This window comes from Cupressus sempervirens, chromosome 1 (assembly GCF_028749045.1).
Source record: "Cupressus sempervirens isolate cs-2001-9-10 chromosome 1, ASM2874904v1, whole genome shotgun sequence".
NCBI classification, from domain to species: Eukaryota; Viridiplantae; Streptophyta; class Pinopsida; order Cupressales; family Cupressaceae; genus Cupressus; species Cupressus sempervirens.
In genome coordinates, this window is record NC_143118.1 from 512914759 (window position 1) to 512927920 (window position 13162).

Genomic DNA, 13162 nt, shown 5'->3' on the forward strand with positions numbered 1-13162 from the left:
TACATTACCTTTTATATTCTTGTTTTGAGTCTATGGGTTTCATGGTAGTAAACTCTTATTATGGTGGTTTATTAGTAGGGTGACAAACTTCATATGACTCTCTATGTTTTGGTTGATTTTGGTATATCTATGTAGATTTGCATATTTTGAACATATGACCTAGAAATGGACATGATTCCGACGAGTGCCTATTAATTTAGGTCTATTTGACTGCTAGAATTTATACCCAATGTTTTATATTAATATATTATATTTAATTTTTAATTGTTAATTGAACTTAAAATGTTTGACTTTTCAAAAGAAACAAAGAGTATATCCTTCATACATAGAGAAACTACAAAGTGTACAAATTTTCTCATAACACCCCAACTTAGTATTAGTTGTTGAATTTAAAATGTTTCTTTTCAAAACAAAGAAGGGTACTCTTCTCTAATACAAAGTATGGAAATTTTCTCCTAGCACCCCAACTTCCCTTAAATATAGTTTTTTTTAACACTATTGAAATCTGTTAAAATGAAGTGAGCACTAACAATCAACCTCTTTGGCGTGTTGTTTGACTTGGCTTCTGCCAAATGAGTCGTGGGTAATTGAGTGGGAAACCGTGTCTTTACCACTTGATTGACGCAGAGTCACAGAAAAATGTTTCCACTCCATTGACGGAGATTCACAGAAAAATGTGGCTTGTGGAGGGATAAAGAGAGAGAGTACATGTTGGTAACGTTGGAGGGAGGGAAGGGAAGGAGATACCGAGGAGAGTGATGGCGGTGCTGCCCATAACAAGCCATGATTTACAGAGTGATTACGATAATGCTAAATTTCGCCGCCGATCGTTGTTCAAGGTTTTTGCTTTCTGTTTCTTTCTTTTGCATCTCAAAAATCATCACTTTTTAGTGGTCCGATCCATTGGACTGCCTTTCACACATGTATTGCGCCACCGCAAACTTTTCTAGGGTCTCAGGATTTTAGAATAACAAAATTGAGTCAGGGTTCTAAAATTCTTATCTTAATTTCGACTTCTGGACAATTTGTTTTTATTGGAGAAATTTCCCAGAACGATGATGTTAGATCTGCAGATTTAAGACCAAGCACACGCCAGTGGAATTTAGTTAGAAAGCAAGGAAATATAAGGAGATATGGTATTGCCGTTTGCAAAAGCTTCTTTAAATTTGAAAATTTGACGTCAGATTTGGAACAAGTAAAGGAGGATTCCGCGTTAAGCTAAAAAATGAATGAAACAGAAATGTGATCTGAGAGTTCGAAATGCCTTTCAATTCAGTGTGTGAAAGCTGTCTCAGCCACGTCCAGCTGAGCTCCGGGATATTAGTGGGAGTACACATAAATGTCTGTCCCCCTTTTTGGAAGTAGATAACCACACTTCGAAATGGAAAGGAGCCAGGAAACATAAAGGGTCTTTTTCTCAGTAATAGACCACCCAACTTGTACAGGGGAAGTCCTAGGTTGGACTGTTAGATGGTCGACACACTCGCGAAATTGATATGTCTTCTAGTCACTTATAAAAGAAATTTAAAACCACATGCCGGGTGCCTAAAAATTGCGGTTCAAAGTAAAAGTCTGGAATTTATAGAATTGTTGAAACGAAGGTCTGGAGAACATGACTATACGTCCAAATTTAGTTGCTGTTTATGTTTTTGGCCGGTTTTTCATCCGATATTCAAATTTGATTATAAAATGTGTACTTAGTGGACGCTGCGATGTAAATTGATATGTAGAGTTAGATTTTACTGGTGTTTGTTCAGACATTGATTATATGTTTGTGAATCTGTATATGAATGCAGGTGATCACCCAAGCAGTACTCACGAGTAATGTAAGGCGAAATTGTGGATCCTGCGGCGTTGGAAAATTGTTAGCTCTATTAATGATTGCTGGTCTTGCGTTCTTGACAGTAGCTCACACCAATTCTGGTATTTCAGCCGCCAGTGAGATTGTGCAACACATCAATGTGAGGGGCGAAGAAAAGGTGATCACAGAGGGTCATGGAAATGCGGAATTGTTGAAAAGATTCTGGAGAAAGCCTCCCAGGCTTCCACCAAGGTTGCCTCCTCGTGGAAAGGCAGGGAATAACAGTTTGGCTGCGGAAGCTCACAATCAACAACATATTTTAGGGTCGGCCGTGAGACAGAACAAGGTAGCTGAAGCATTCCGTCATGCTTGGACTGGTTACAAAAACTATGCCATGGGTTCTGACGAGTTGATGCCATTGAGTAAGAGAGGAGTTGATGGATTAGGGGGTCTTGGTGCTACTATTGTAGATTCCTTAGATACAGCCATGATCATGGGCCTCAATGATATTGTTCAAGAGGCAGGCTATTGGATAGAGAAAAAACTCCCTGAAAGACTGAATGAAAAAGGTCAGGTAAATCTGTTTGAAACTACAATACGAGTCCTAGGTGGTCTTCTTAGTGCCTATTGTCTCAGTGGTGGAGAAAATGAAACAACTGGAGACTGGGGTTCCAGAACTAAGCTTGATGGACCCAATCCTGCAATTTACTTGGAAAGAGCTCAGGATCTTGCAGATCGCTTAATGGTTGCTTTTACATCTAGTCCAACACCAATTCCATACTCAGATGTTATTCTTCGGGAGCGATCTGCACATCCAGCACCAGATGGGCTAAGCAGCACCTCAGAAGTCAGTTCTCTACAACTTGAGTTTTGGTACCTTAGTAAACTTTCTGGCAATCCAAAATATGGTGATGCAGCGATGCATGTACTTGAGCACCTTAAGACTCTTCCTAAGTTTGAAGGATTAGTTCCCATTTATATCAGGTAAGGATTTTTATAATCTCTTAACGTTTTTCCATTGCTCCACCAAGAAATTTCAGATATCTCTTTGTCATATATTAATTCAGATTTGGCATGCTTTTTATGAGATTACCATTTCTGGTCGTTTATTTGAGGTTCTTAAGTTAATGTTTCTGCATCTATATTAAATAGAAGTATTGCAATGCTTTACTAAGAATTAGTAAACTTTTAAGTGGTGAGGCCTTCCATTGGTTAAGTTGCTCAAGCAATTATCTGTGCTTTCAATCTAAAAATGATCTCTTATATGCCACCATTATGGTGCCTTTCTTTCGTATGAAATTGTTTATGACAAAATCATTTTTTCCCTAAACCGTGTCTACTCTCTTAACATACAATACAAAGTACTGTTGCAACTAGCTTGACTATTTATTGATGTCTATTCTCAACTATTAGAAATACTTATTAGATAAGGTCACCATAGATGGGAAACATGGTAGTCGAGCTGATTCACGGTGCAAAGTCAAGCTGATTCAAATAACCAACAAATGGGGAATTGGATAAATATGATAGAGTATAAATAAGATGTTGGCTTTCTGAGAAAGATGTTTAGGTCAACGAATAAATAATAGTTCGCGAAAATTGTGGGCTTTGTTTTGACAATAATAAAAGTTAAAACCTTTGTTACATGGAGAATAGCCTGTCTTCTAATGATTTGGTTGTCTTCTGTACTTTGTAGGTGAATAATTATGTTGTAGACCTTGGGAGTGATCTTCTTTTAGATTTAGCGTTAGCATATGAGTTCATGTTCTTCCATTCTATTTCATATTCAGAGGCAGTATTTTAGTCCGATATTTTTTGTCTTTTCCCATGAGAGATTTTGCACTATATTTTATGTTTTGTTTATGCATGTAGTACAAACCTATTCTTTTTATTTCATTTTTTAAAGTATGGTGATATGGTTTGCCCTTGAAACAAATGCTTGAAAGAAGAAGGGAATTTAATTCAAAATACTTGTCCAATAGATTTTAATTTGGTTCTATTTCTGGAGATAATTATATATTGAATATTCAAGGCCTGTAAAACTTTCAACTTCAAACGCTTTATATTACCCACTTCCTTGTTAATATATTTCTGTTCTGACCTAATCTTTTTGTTAACCTCCTTGCAAATGTATTGAATTTATTGAATTAGTTTAGAGCTAAATAACTGTAGCTAAAACACAGTAACTCTAGTTGATGCCCTCCCCATTTCCTCTTTGCCAAGAGAATTGTCCTCCACTTTATAATATATCAGGGAGTTTCTCTTTAGAAGGGGATTTGGCTGCCACCAACAGAGTGCCTTCATAGTCAACAAGGCATTTAGTGGTTTGCATCTGCCAATTGGTCTAGTTTAAAGTTTTAATTATCTAGCAAACTGTTCCCAATCAATAATTAATGATGGTATGGAACAATAGCCTCAGGATGAGTGATAAATAACTCTTCCTCATAGAGTGATGGCTGATGCAAAGTAAAATTGATCACAGTAACAATTTTTAGAAGCCAACTGAGTTGAACTGTTGTAAGCTATCAGCAAAGGGCAATTGACCTAACTGTGAGGATGATACTATATTATAGAATTCAGCTTGTGCTGTTGCACATGGATCATCCGCTTATACATGTTAGTCCAAACACAGCTAACAATTTGAAAAGAATAAAGCAATGCATGCTGATTATTCTTTCAATCTAAAAACAAGGTCTTTCATGCCACTACTATGATGTCTTTTACAGGTTATAAGTTATTGTACAACGAGATGATTCTTTTCCCTAAACTGTGTTTACTCTCAACTTATGACAGAACATAAGAAAATTAAATTAAAGCCCTGTCATAACTAGCTTGATTATATATCAGTGTCAATTTTCAACTATTTAAAATGCTTATTACATATATTCAAATACACCATATATGGAAAACATTCTAGTCAAGTTAATCCCTGTGAAATAAATTATTAAAACTACTGAGAGTACAAACAAGGAATTGGATAAATAAGCTAGGCTCTAGAGTATCAATAAGAGTGTTCACATCCCAACAAAGATTGATTAATTTCAACTAAAAATGGATGATTTTTGAAATTCTTGAGCTTCACAGCCTTTGTCACGTGGAGAATAGCTTGTGATGTGATGAGCTGATTGTCATTTGTACCTTTTAGGTGAATATATAATGTTCTTGACCTTGACAGCCACCTTTTCTTTTAGATATACAGTGCATGAAATGATGTTCTTTCTGTTTTATTTCATATTCAGAGTCAACATTTTAATTTGATTTCTTTTGCCTTTTCCAATAAGAGATTGTGCTATTGTATTTTGTGTTATTTTATGCATGTACCACAAACATGTCCTTTGTATTTTCATTCTTAACTATGGTCATATGGTTTTCCCTTGAAACAGATACTAGAAACGAAAATAATTCAAATTCAAATTAATTGTTTAATAGAGTTTAGTTTGATTGTATCTGTGAATATAATTATGTGTTCAATTCCTATGTATCTACAGGTTAAAAGACTACAAGAAAGCACCTTTTAATTTTTAACTTTCAACTACCAGCACTTTCTATTTTCCACTTCCTTGTTAATTCATTTCTGTTTTGACTTAATATATTTGCCAATCCACTTGCAAATGGATTGAGCACCAAACATGCTAATGATGCTCTTTTTATTCCCACATGCTAAGAAAAAAAGTTGTCCACTATAATATATCTGTGAAGTTCCCTGTAAAAGCAGATTTAAAGAATTGCCTGACCACCACCAACAGAGTGCCCTCTTAGTCAACATGGTATTTGTAACGCCCCGCCAAGGGATCCAAAAGAATTAATCTAAAGTTTTACTAAGTTTGCCAAACAATTATTTTTTTTTTTTAAAAACAAGAAAGATAATCATACACATCAAACACATAGTAGCGAAAGTAATAACTATTACAATAATAGATAAGACGTCTATTATTAGTTAATGGTTATCTTGTAAATATCTTTAGCTTTAGTTTGCTTTCGTTTTTTGCTTTCTCTGGAATAGAATGTTTCTATTCTTTACGATCGTTTCCTAAGGAAACATTGTCTCATTCTTTTGTATAAATTGACCTTTCGGTCTCTGTTATTAACAAGCAAGTATTTACCAATTACCTCGTAATATGGTATCAGAGCTATTACTTAAATTTTTTCGGAAAAATTTATAATTTCTTCGTGAAATTATTTGTTTAAATTTTTTCAAAATTATTTTTGTTGAATTTCTCTAAAACCCGCACACGGTTTTCGGCCTAGAGAAATTCCCAAACTCGGGTCTGCAACTCGTGTGGGTTTGGTGTCCATTTTTTTCAGAGTTTGGCGTCCAGTCTGCTCGGTTCAAGAAGACTGAACGATTTTTTCTGCAAATCACGATTTTGGCCGCCAGATTTGTGACTGGTCTTGGCAAGCGTTTTTAACCCACGTTTTTGGCGCTGATTGAAGCTTGACCAGAGTTCGATTTATCATACCTCCTCATTCTCTCCATTGTCAAAGCCCTAACGCCTGAATCCTGATCAAAATCGGCCATTTTTTGCCCTGCAAAACACCATTTTTGCTGTTTTTGACCTTTTTGGCCGCCGACTGCTATTTTGCTCGAAACCCTAATTTTTGGGGTCGAAAAAATATTTTGTTTGCAGATTCTTGGTGGGTTTTTCGAGAGCTCAACTGGGTTGTCTGTTTTTTCTAGGTGCCTCGATTTTTGTGCCTCAATTTTCGAGCCAGCAGATTCCTTCTGGGTTTTTTGAGCTCTCTTCTAGGTCATTCTCTGATTCTTTTGGGACTTTCGTATTTTGCCTCAAAGAACGTGCCTTCATAGATTTTCACAGTTTTTCATTGGAAAACGTGCCATGGAATCTCTGACAAATATTCTGCTCGAACATAATTCCAAATTCAATGGTCGCAATTATGGAACCTGGAAGTAGCGCATCATCGCAATCTTCGAATATCGAAACACCGATCAACTTGTTCTGGGTGTTAAGCAGCGTGCGACTTCTCCAGGTCCTGATCAAGATACATGGGATCTGAACAATCGAGAGGTAGTAATGCTTCTCAAACTATCCGTAGCTGATGACCAGCTTTCTCAGATTCCATCCGGCAAGACAGCGGCTGAAATCTGGACACATCTAAAAGGTCTTCATGAGACTTCCGACAAGAGCAGAGCCTTCTTTCTGAAAAACACTCTGTTTTCTATTGTCATGGATGAGCGCACCTCGCCCCAGGCACACCTGAATCGGATTCAGGAAATCCGTGATCAGTTACTTGCCATCAGTCGCAAGATGGAGGAAGAGGATATTGTGGTAATCACTCTTCGGAGTTTACCAAAATCCTATGAGCATTTTATCGAGACTCTCAACATCACATCTACTGGTGTTGATCTAAAGTTCACTGATCTCTGCACCCTGCTGCTTCAACAAGATTGGTGGAAACAACAGTTTGGTAGCAGCTCCAGTTCCACCTCCACTGAGCAAGCCTTTGCTGCGAAATCCTTTCAGAAGGATAAGGGCAAATTTCAGCAACCATCTCAGCAGAAGTCTTCTGCTCCAGCATCCGATGGTACTAGAAAGAAGAACATTCAATGCAACTACTGCCACAAGTATGGTCACATGAAGGTTGAATGTCGGAAACGCTTAGCTTCCCAGTCTAAGCAATCAGGTTCGCAACCCAAAGCGAACAGTGCAGAGCACACTGAGCAGGCGAAATCTGCCATTTACGCCTTCATGGCTAAAAGACCTGCAGATCATGTGCAGTCATCTGCCTGGTACATTGATTCAGGTGCCTCTCGACATTTCACTCACTGCAGAGACTGGTTTACTGACTACCAGCCTTATTCAGATTCTGTTATCTTTGGTGGTGGAGAAGAGTACACGGTTGTTGGTAAAGGCAACATTCAAATTCAGTCTGTTGGGAGGAAGCTCATATTCCTTGATGTGTACTATGTTCCAGGGATGGAACTAAATCTACTCTCGGTCAGTTAGTTGCTGCGACATTCTCCACACTTGGCAGTCACCTTCAGTTCACATCAGTGCACCATCACTGATTGGGCGACTAAGTCTACTGTTGCAGTTGGTCTTGAGGATCATGGTCTTTTTAGACTTACTGATTCTGGTGATTCTCAGGACTTAGCTATGGCTGCTCGGTGATCTTCCATCATCACACTTTGGCATCAGCGATATGGGCACTTAAATGTGCATTATCTCTCACAACTTGCTCGGGATGAGCTTGTTCTTGGTTTGCCAGAGATTCAAACCCAACACCTTGGAGTTTGTGACGCATGTCAGGCTGGGAAGCAACATCGCACACCGTTCCCCAGTGGCGATTCTTGGCGAGCTTCTCAAGTACTTCAGCTTGTTCATGCTGATATCTGCGGCCCTATGGCCACTCCTTCTGTTCTTGGGTACAGGTATTTTCTGTTGTTTGTAGATGATTTCAGTAGAAAAATGTGGGTGTATTTCCTTAAAAAGAAATCCGATGCATTTACTATATTTCAGAAGTTTAAACCCTTAGTTGAAAAAGAGTCTGAAAAATCTATTATTACTCTTAGATCAGACAATGGGGGGGAATTTTGTTCTAATGTTTTCTCCAGCTTCTTGGATACACATGGCATCCAACGCCAGTTCACCACACCCCACACGCCACAACAGAACAGTGTAGTTGAACGTCGGAACAGGACAATCACCGAGATGACTCGTTCCATGCTCGAACACAGACATGTTCCGAAGCGTTTTTGGGCACAAGCAGTTAACACTGCAGTTTATCTGTTGAACCGGTCACCCACAGTGGCGGTCAAAGGTAAAACTCCGAAAGAGGCCTGGTCAGGTCGCAAGCCCAAAATCAGTCACCTGAAGGTTTTTGGCTCTCTTGCTTTTGTTCGGATCCCTGATGCTTCACGCACCAAGTTGGATGCCAAGAGTGAGAAACTGATGCTTGTTGGATATAGCAGTCTTCACAAAGCCTATCGCCTTATTGATGTTGAGACATCTCGTCTCATATACAGCCACGATGTAGTCTTTGATGAGCAGTGAGGATCATTCATGCTTGTTTCTCCTGTTCCTGATCCATCAGACTAGCCTATGCAGGTTGATGATTTGGAAGTTCGGCTTCCATTAGGTCCACCTGATGGGAGGGCTCCAGTAGCTCCTACAGCTCCAGTCCTACCAGTGATACCTGTACAGACACCTCCGGCTTCTCCTGCAGGATCACCTCGTTTTGAAGATGCTTCACCTGAGTTTGATCCAGATTCCTCTGATGAGGATCCTGCTGATCAAGTATCTCCTAGTACTACTGTTGGTCATTCTCCTCTCCGGCCTAAGTGGTGGGCTAAGACACTTGCTGATCTTCATGATGATGAGCTCATTGATGGGAGAACTGCTCGGAAAAAGAGAAAAACTACAGATTCTGTTAACTTTGCTCTTATGGCCAACATTCACAGTGTGTTTGAACCTCAAACATATTCCGAGGCTAAAGGAATTCCAGAGTGGGAACAGGCCTTGCAATCTGAACACCAGAGCCTGTTGAAGAACAACACTTGGGTCCTTTCTGATCTTCTCCCAGGGAAGAAACCCATTAGTTGCAAATGGGTCTACAAAATCAAATACAAATCAGATGGTACTTTGGATAAGTACAAAGCTCGTTTAGTGGCAAAGGGCTTTTCTCAGCGTCAGGGCATTGATTATGAGGAGACCTTTGCTCCTACTGCAAAGATGAGCACCATCAGATTAGTCCTAGCCATGGCAGCATAGTTTGGCTGGAAGGTCCATCAGATGGACGTAAAGAGTGCTTTCCTGAATGGTGATCTCTATGAAGAGGTCTACATGACGCAGCCTCCTGGTAAAGACCATCAGGTTCTCAGATTGGTAAAAGCTCTCTATGGTTTGAAGCAGGCCCCTCGGGCATGGTACATCAAGATTGATACGTACCTCAGTAATCAAGGCTTCAAGAGGAGTTCTTCAGACTCAAATCTGTACATCAAGACTACTGACAGTGACATCATCCTTCTGGTTATCTATGTGGATGATCTGATCATCACTGGCAGTTCGGCATCTTTGATTCAGGGAATCAAACAACACTTATGCCAGTCTTTTGATATGACTGACCTTGGGCTCATGCATTATTGCTTAGGTGTTGAAGTTTGGCAACAGTCTTCTGGCTTCAAGAGGAGTTCTTCAGACTCTCTATGTGGATGATTTGATCATCACTGGCAGTTCAGCATCTTTGATTCAGGGAATCAAACAACACTTATGCCAGTCTTTTGATATGACTGACCTTGGGCTCATGCATTATTGCTTAGGTGTTGAAGTTTGGCAACAGTCTTCTGGTATATTCATCTCTCAGTCCAAATATGCCAGGGCCTTGTTAGACAAATTCCGAATGCAGGATTGCAAACCTGCATCTACACCTATGGAGAAAGGTCTCAAGTTATCAGCCAAGTCCGATTCTCCTTCCGTTGATGATACTACGTATAGGCAACTAGTAGGCAGCCTCATCTACCTATCTGCTACTAGGCCTGATATTAGCTTCGCAGTCAACTATATTTCACGCTTTATGAAAGCTCCTAAGGCTGATCATTGGATGGCAGCAAAGCGTGTGCTTCGTTATGTGAAGGGCACTTCTGATTATGGACTTCTGTATTCTCGGAGTTCTAATCCTAAACTCAGTGGGTTCACAGATTCAGATTGGGCAGGCTCTGTTGATGATAAAAAGTCAACATCTGGATATGTGTTTAGTTTGAGATCCGGTGCAGTCACATGGACCAGCAAGAAGCAGCAGGCAGTTTCTCTCTCTTCTACAGAGGCTGAATACAGAGGGACTGTTAAGGCAGGATGTGAAGTTGTCTGGCTTCGTCGGATGCTTGGGGATATGCAGATGTCACCAGCAGGACTGACTACTCTGTTTGTTGATAACGAAGGCGTTATCAAGTTAGCACAGAATCCAATCTTCCATGAACGAACCAAGCATGTGGATGTTCATTGTCATTACATACGACAGCTAGTTGAAGACGGGACTATAGATCTGCAGTATGTTCCTACCACAGATCAGACTGCAGACATTCTCACTAAGCCTCTTGGTCCTGATAAGTTTGTCAAATTCAGAGGACAGCTTGGTGTGTTAGATAGATTAACCATTAAGGGAGGGTATTACAATAATAGATAAGACGTCTATTATTAGTTAATGGTTATCTTGTAAATATCTTTAGCTTTAGTTTGCTTTCGTTTTTTGCTTTCTCTGGAATAGAATGTTTCTATTCTTTACGATCGTTTCCTAAGGAAACATCGTCTCATTCTTTTGTATAAATTGACCTTTCGGTCTCTGTTATTAACAAGCAAGTATTTACCAATTACCTCGTAATAATAACATACAATGATCTGTAAGCATACATAATAGGTTACATTCCTTAAGGATCCCATGACATTGTGTCACATTTAATCTAATTAATACTAAGTCTAACAACTACCACATCCACATGAAAGAATAATTAAAAAGTCCAATGTCCATAATATACATTTGTTCCAAATGTCTCTTGGCAATTAAATTCAGAATGCTCAATCATCCACTATACATGTCACAGAGTATGAAAAGCTTAAAAGATTAAACATATGTAAAAATAAAGATACATCATCCACATCAAATCCATGATACTAGTGCAATAAAGTAAACGAAACCAATAACATACATGATACATCCATCCATCAATAAAGATATAACAACCATCGTAAAAGATAACCATCCATCATAAAATACAACTAACTAAGTGTGCAGTTCCTCCCAACCGTCAATAGCATCATTAGACCATCGTGGGCCCTAGCCATCCCTCTGCGCGTAACATCCCAAGTCATCGAAGAGATCATCGGCATTATCATAGCAGGGATGTCACTCCTAGAACATACTACAACATATGCAGAAGGAAATCTAACATGCTACAACATATACATAAGAAATCTAGTCATGCAAAATAAAGCATAAGATGATTCTCTAAGTAAATAACATCATTTATCACATAATAATCATCAATATAGAGAAACGTAACAGTAAATAACATCCATCATAAGATCCAAGAACAGAATGAAGATAAATGCCAACAAAGAATGCTTCAGCCACGGTGTCTACGGACGAATCTCAAATGGTAAGAGTAAAAAAAGCACTACCACCCGACTGCGTGGAACCTAAATGGCCCACTCCCACCGTGCTGAGGAGATAGTCTCAAGTCTCAAACAGGGTAACAAATCACATAACACATATACTCTCTAAGTCCAGGAAATCCTAAAAGTATACTAACTCAAAGGTTCCAACACACAAATCGACATCTAGACCCAGAGGCACACAAAGACACGTAGGAAACCTACTATGTAAGCAGGAAAGTGTCATCGCACGAATCACGCTAGAGTTACCCTGGTAGTCTCTCAATAGACCCCGGCCCCCTAGTGATCCCTATGCGGCCACTAGTATCCTCTCGTACTGACGAGGCATACTACGGAATGCACAGTTGCAACCAAGCGTTCTCTCTACTCCCATCCTAGTCTATACTAGCACTCGAGGCATGGGTGAGAACATACAATTATCTTATTAGGTTTATTTTAATCCCCATTTAGTGTAAATGTTTTCACTTATTAAATAACTTACAATGAGTTACCCTGGCAACCACTTAGGGCCCCAGCCCCCATTGCAAGCCACTTCCTGACACTACAAGTAGATAACCTACCCTAGGCTCATGAAAACACAAATCACAAAATCATAGTAAAATCACCTCAGTCCTATACAAGCGACTGAAAAACATCAAATAATAACCACATCAGTTCTCCACGAGCAACTGAAAAGCATCCAATGATAATCATAATAATCACAACAGTTCTCTATATGCAACTGAAGGCATCAATGATAAATCACAAATATCCATTGGTTCTTGACGAGCAACCGGAAAGTATCTCAAAGTAATACTGATCGAAGACTTCAAAATGGTCAAGTCAAAACATGTCACAACATGACATCATCAAGATCAGATAAACACTTCAGTCCCATCAAGGCGACTGGAAAGTAATCAAATTATAACTAATCGATGACTCAAAAATGGTTAAGTCAAGTATCTCATACACATACACCTCAGCTTCACATAAGAAGACTGAAAAGAATCAACGAACAGTAAATACAAACATCTCATAGAGCATACCATCACATTACCATGGTTGAGTTTTAAAAAGATCGAGATCAAATAACATCAAAATGCCATCACATCTCATAACCCTTGAGCCTCTGGTAGGCGTCCTATGACTGGTCAACAATCTAGTCAACCCCAAAACCCCAGAACACAAACACACACACATGTAGTATGGGGTAAGTATCCATAAGTAAACACATATGATATTAAACCATCGAACT

At 39.1% G+C, this 13162-nt stretch overlaps 1 protein-coding gene across 2 annotated transcripts in view; it reads left to right on the top strand.

Annotated features, from left to right (window-relative positions):
- The first annotated feature begins 722 nt into the window (after window positions 1-722).
- The window catches only part of MNS3 (alpha-mannosidase 3), a 62904-nt gene continuing 50464 nt past the window's right edge, over window positions 723-13162 (top strand). The window contains exons 1-2 of one of the 2 annotated variants that reach the window (XM_089829384.1): window positions 723-839; window positions 1797-2785. In XM_089829384.1, coding sequence (XP_089685510.1) covers window positions 759-839; window positions 1797-2785 — 1070 coding nt within the window. In that variant the 5' untranslated portion in view covers window positions 723-758. Of the gene's footprint in view, window positions 840-1465; window positions 1602-1796; window positions 2786-13162 lie in introns of those variants that run through there. The other variant, XM_089829391.1, reaches the window with a different exon arrangement.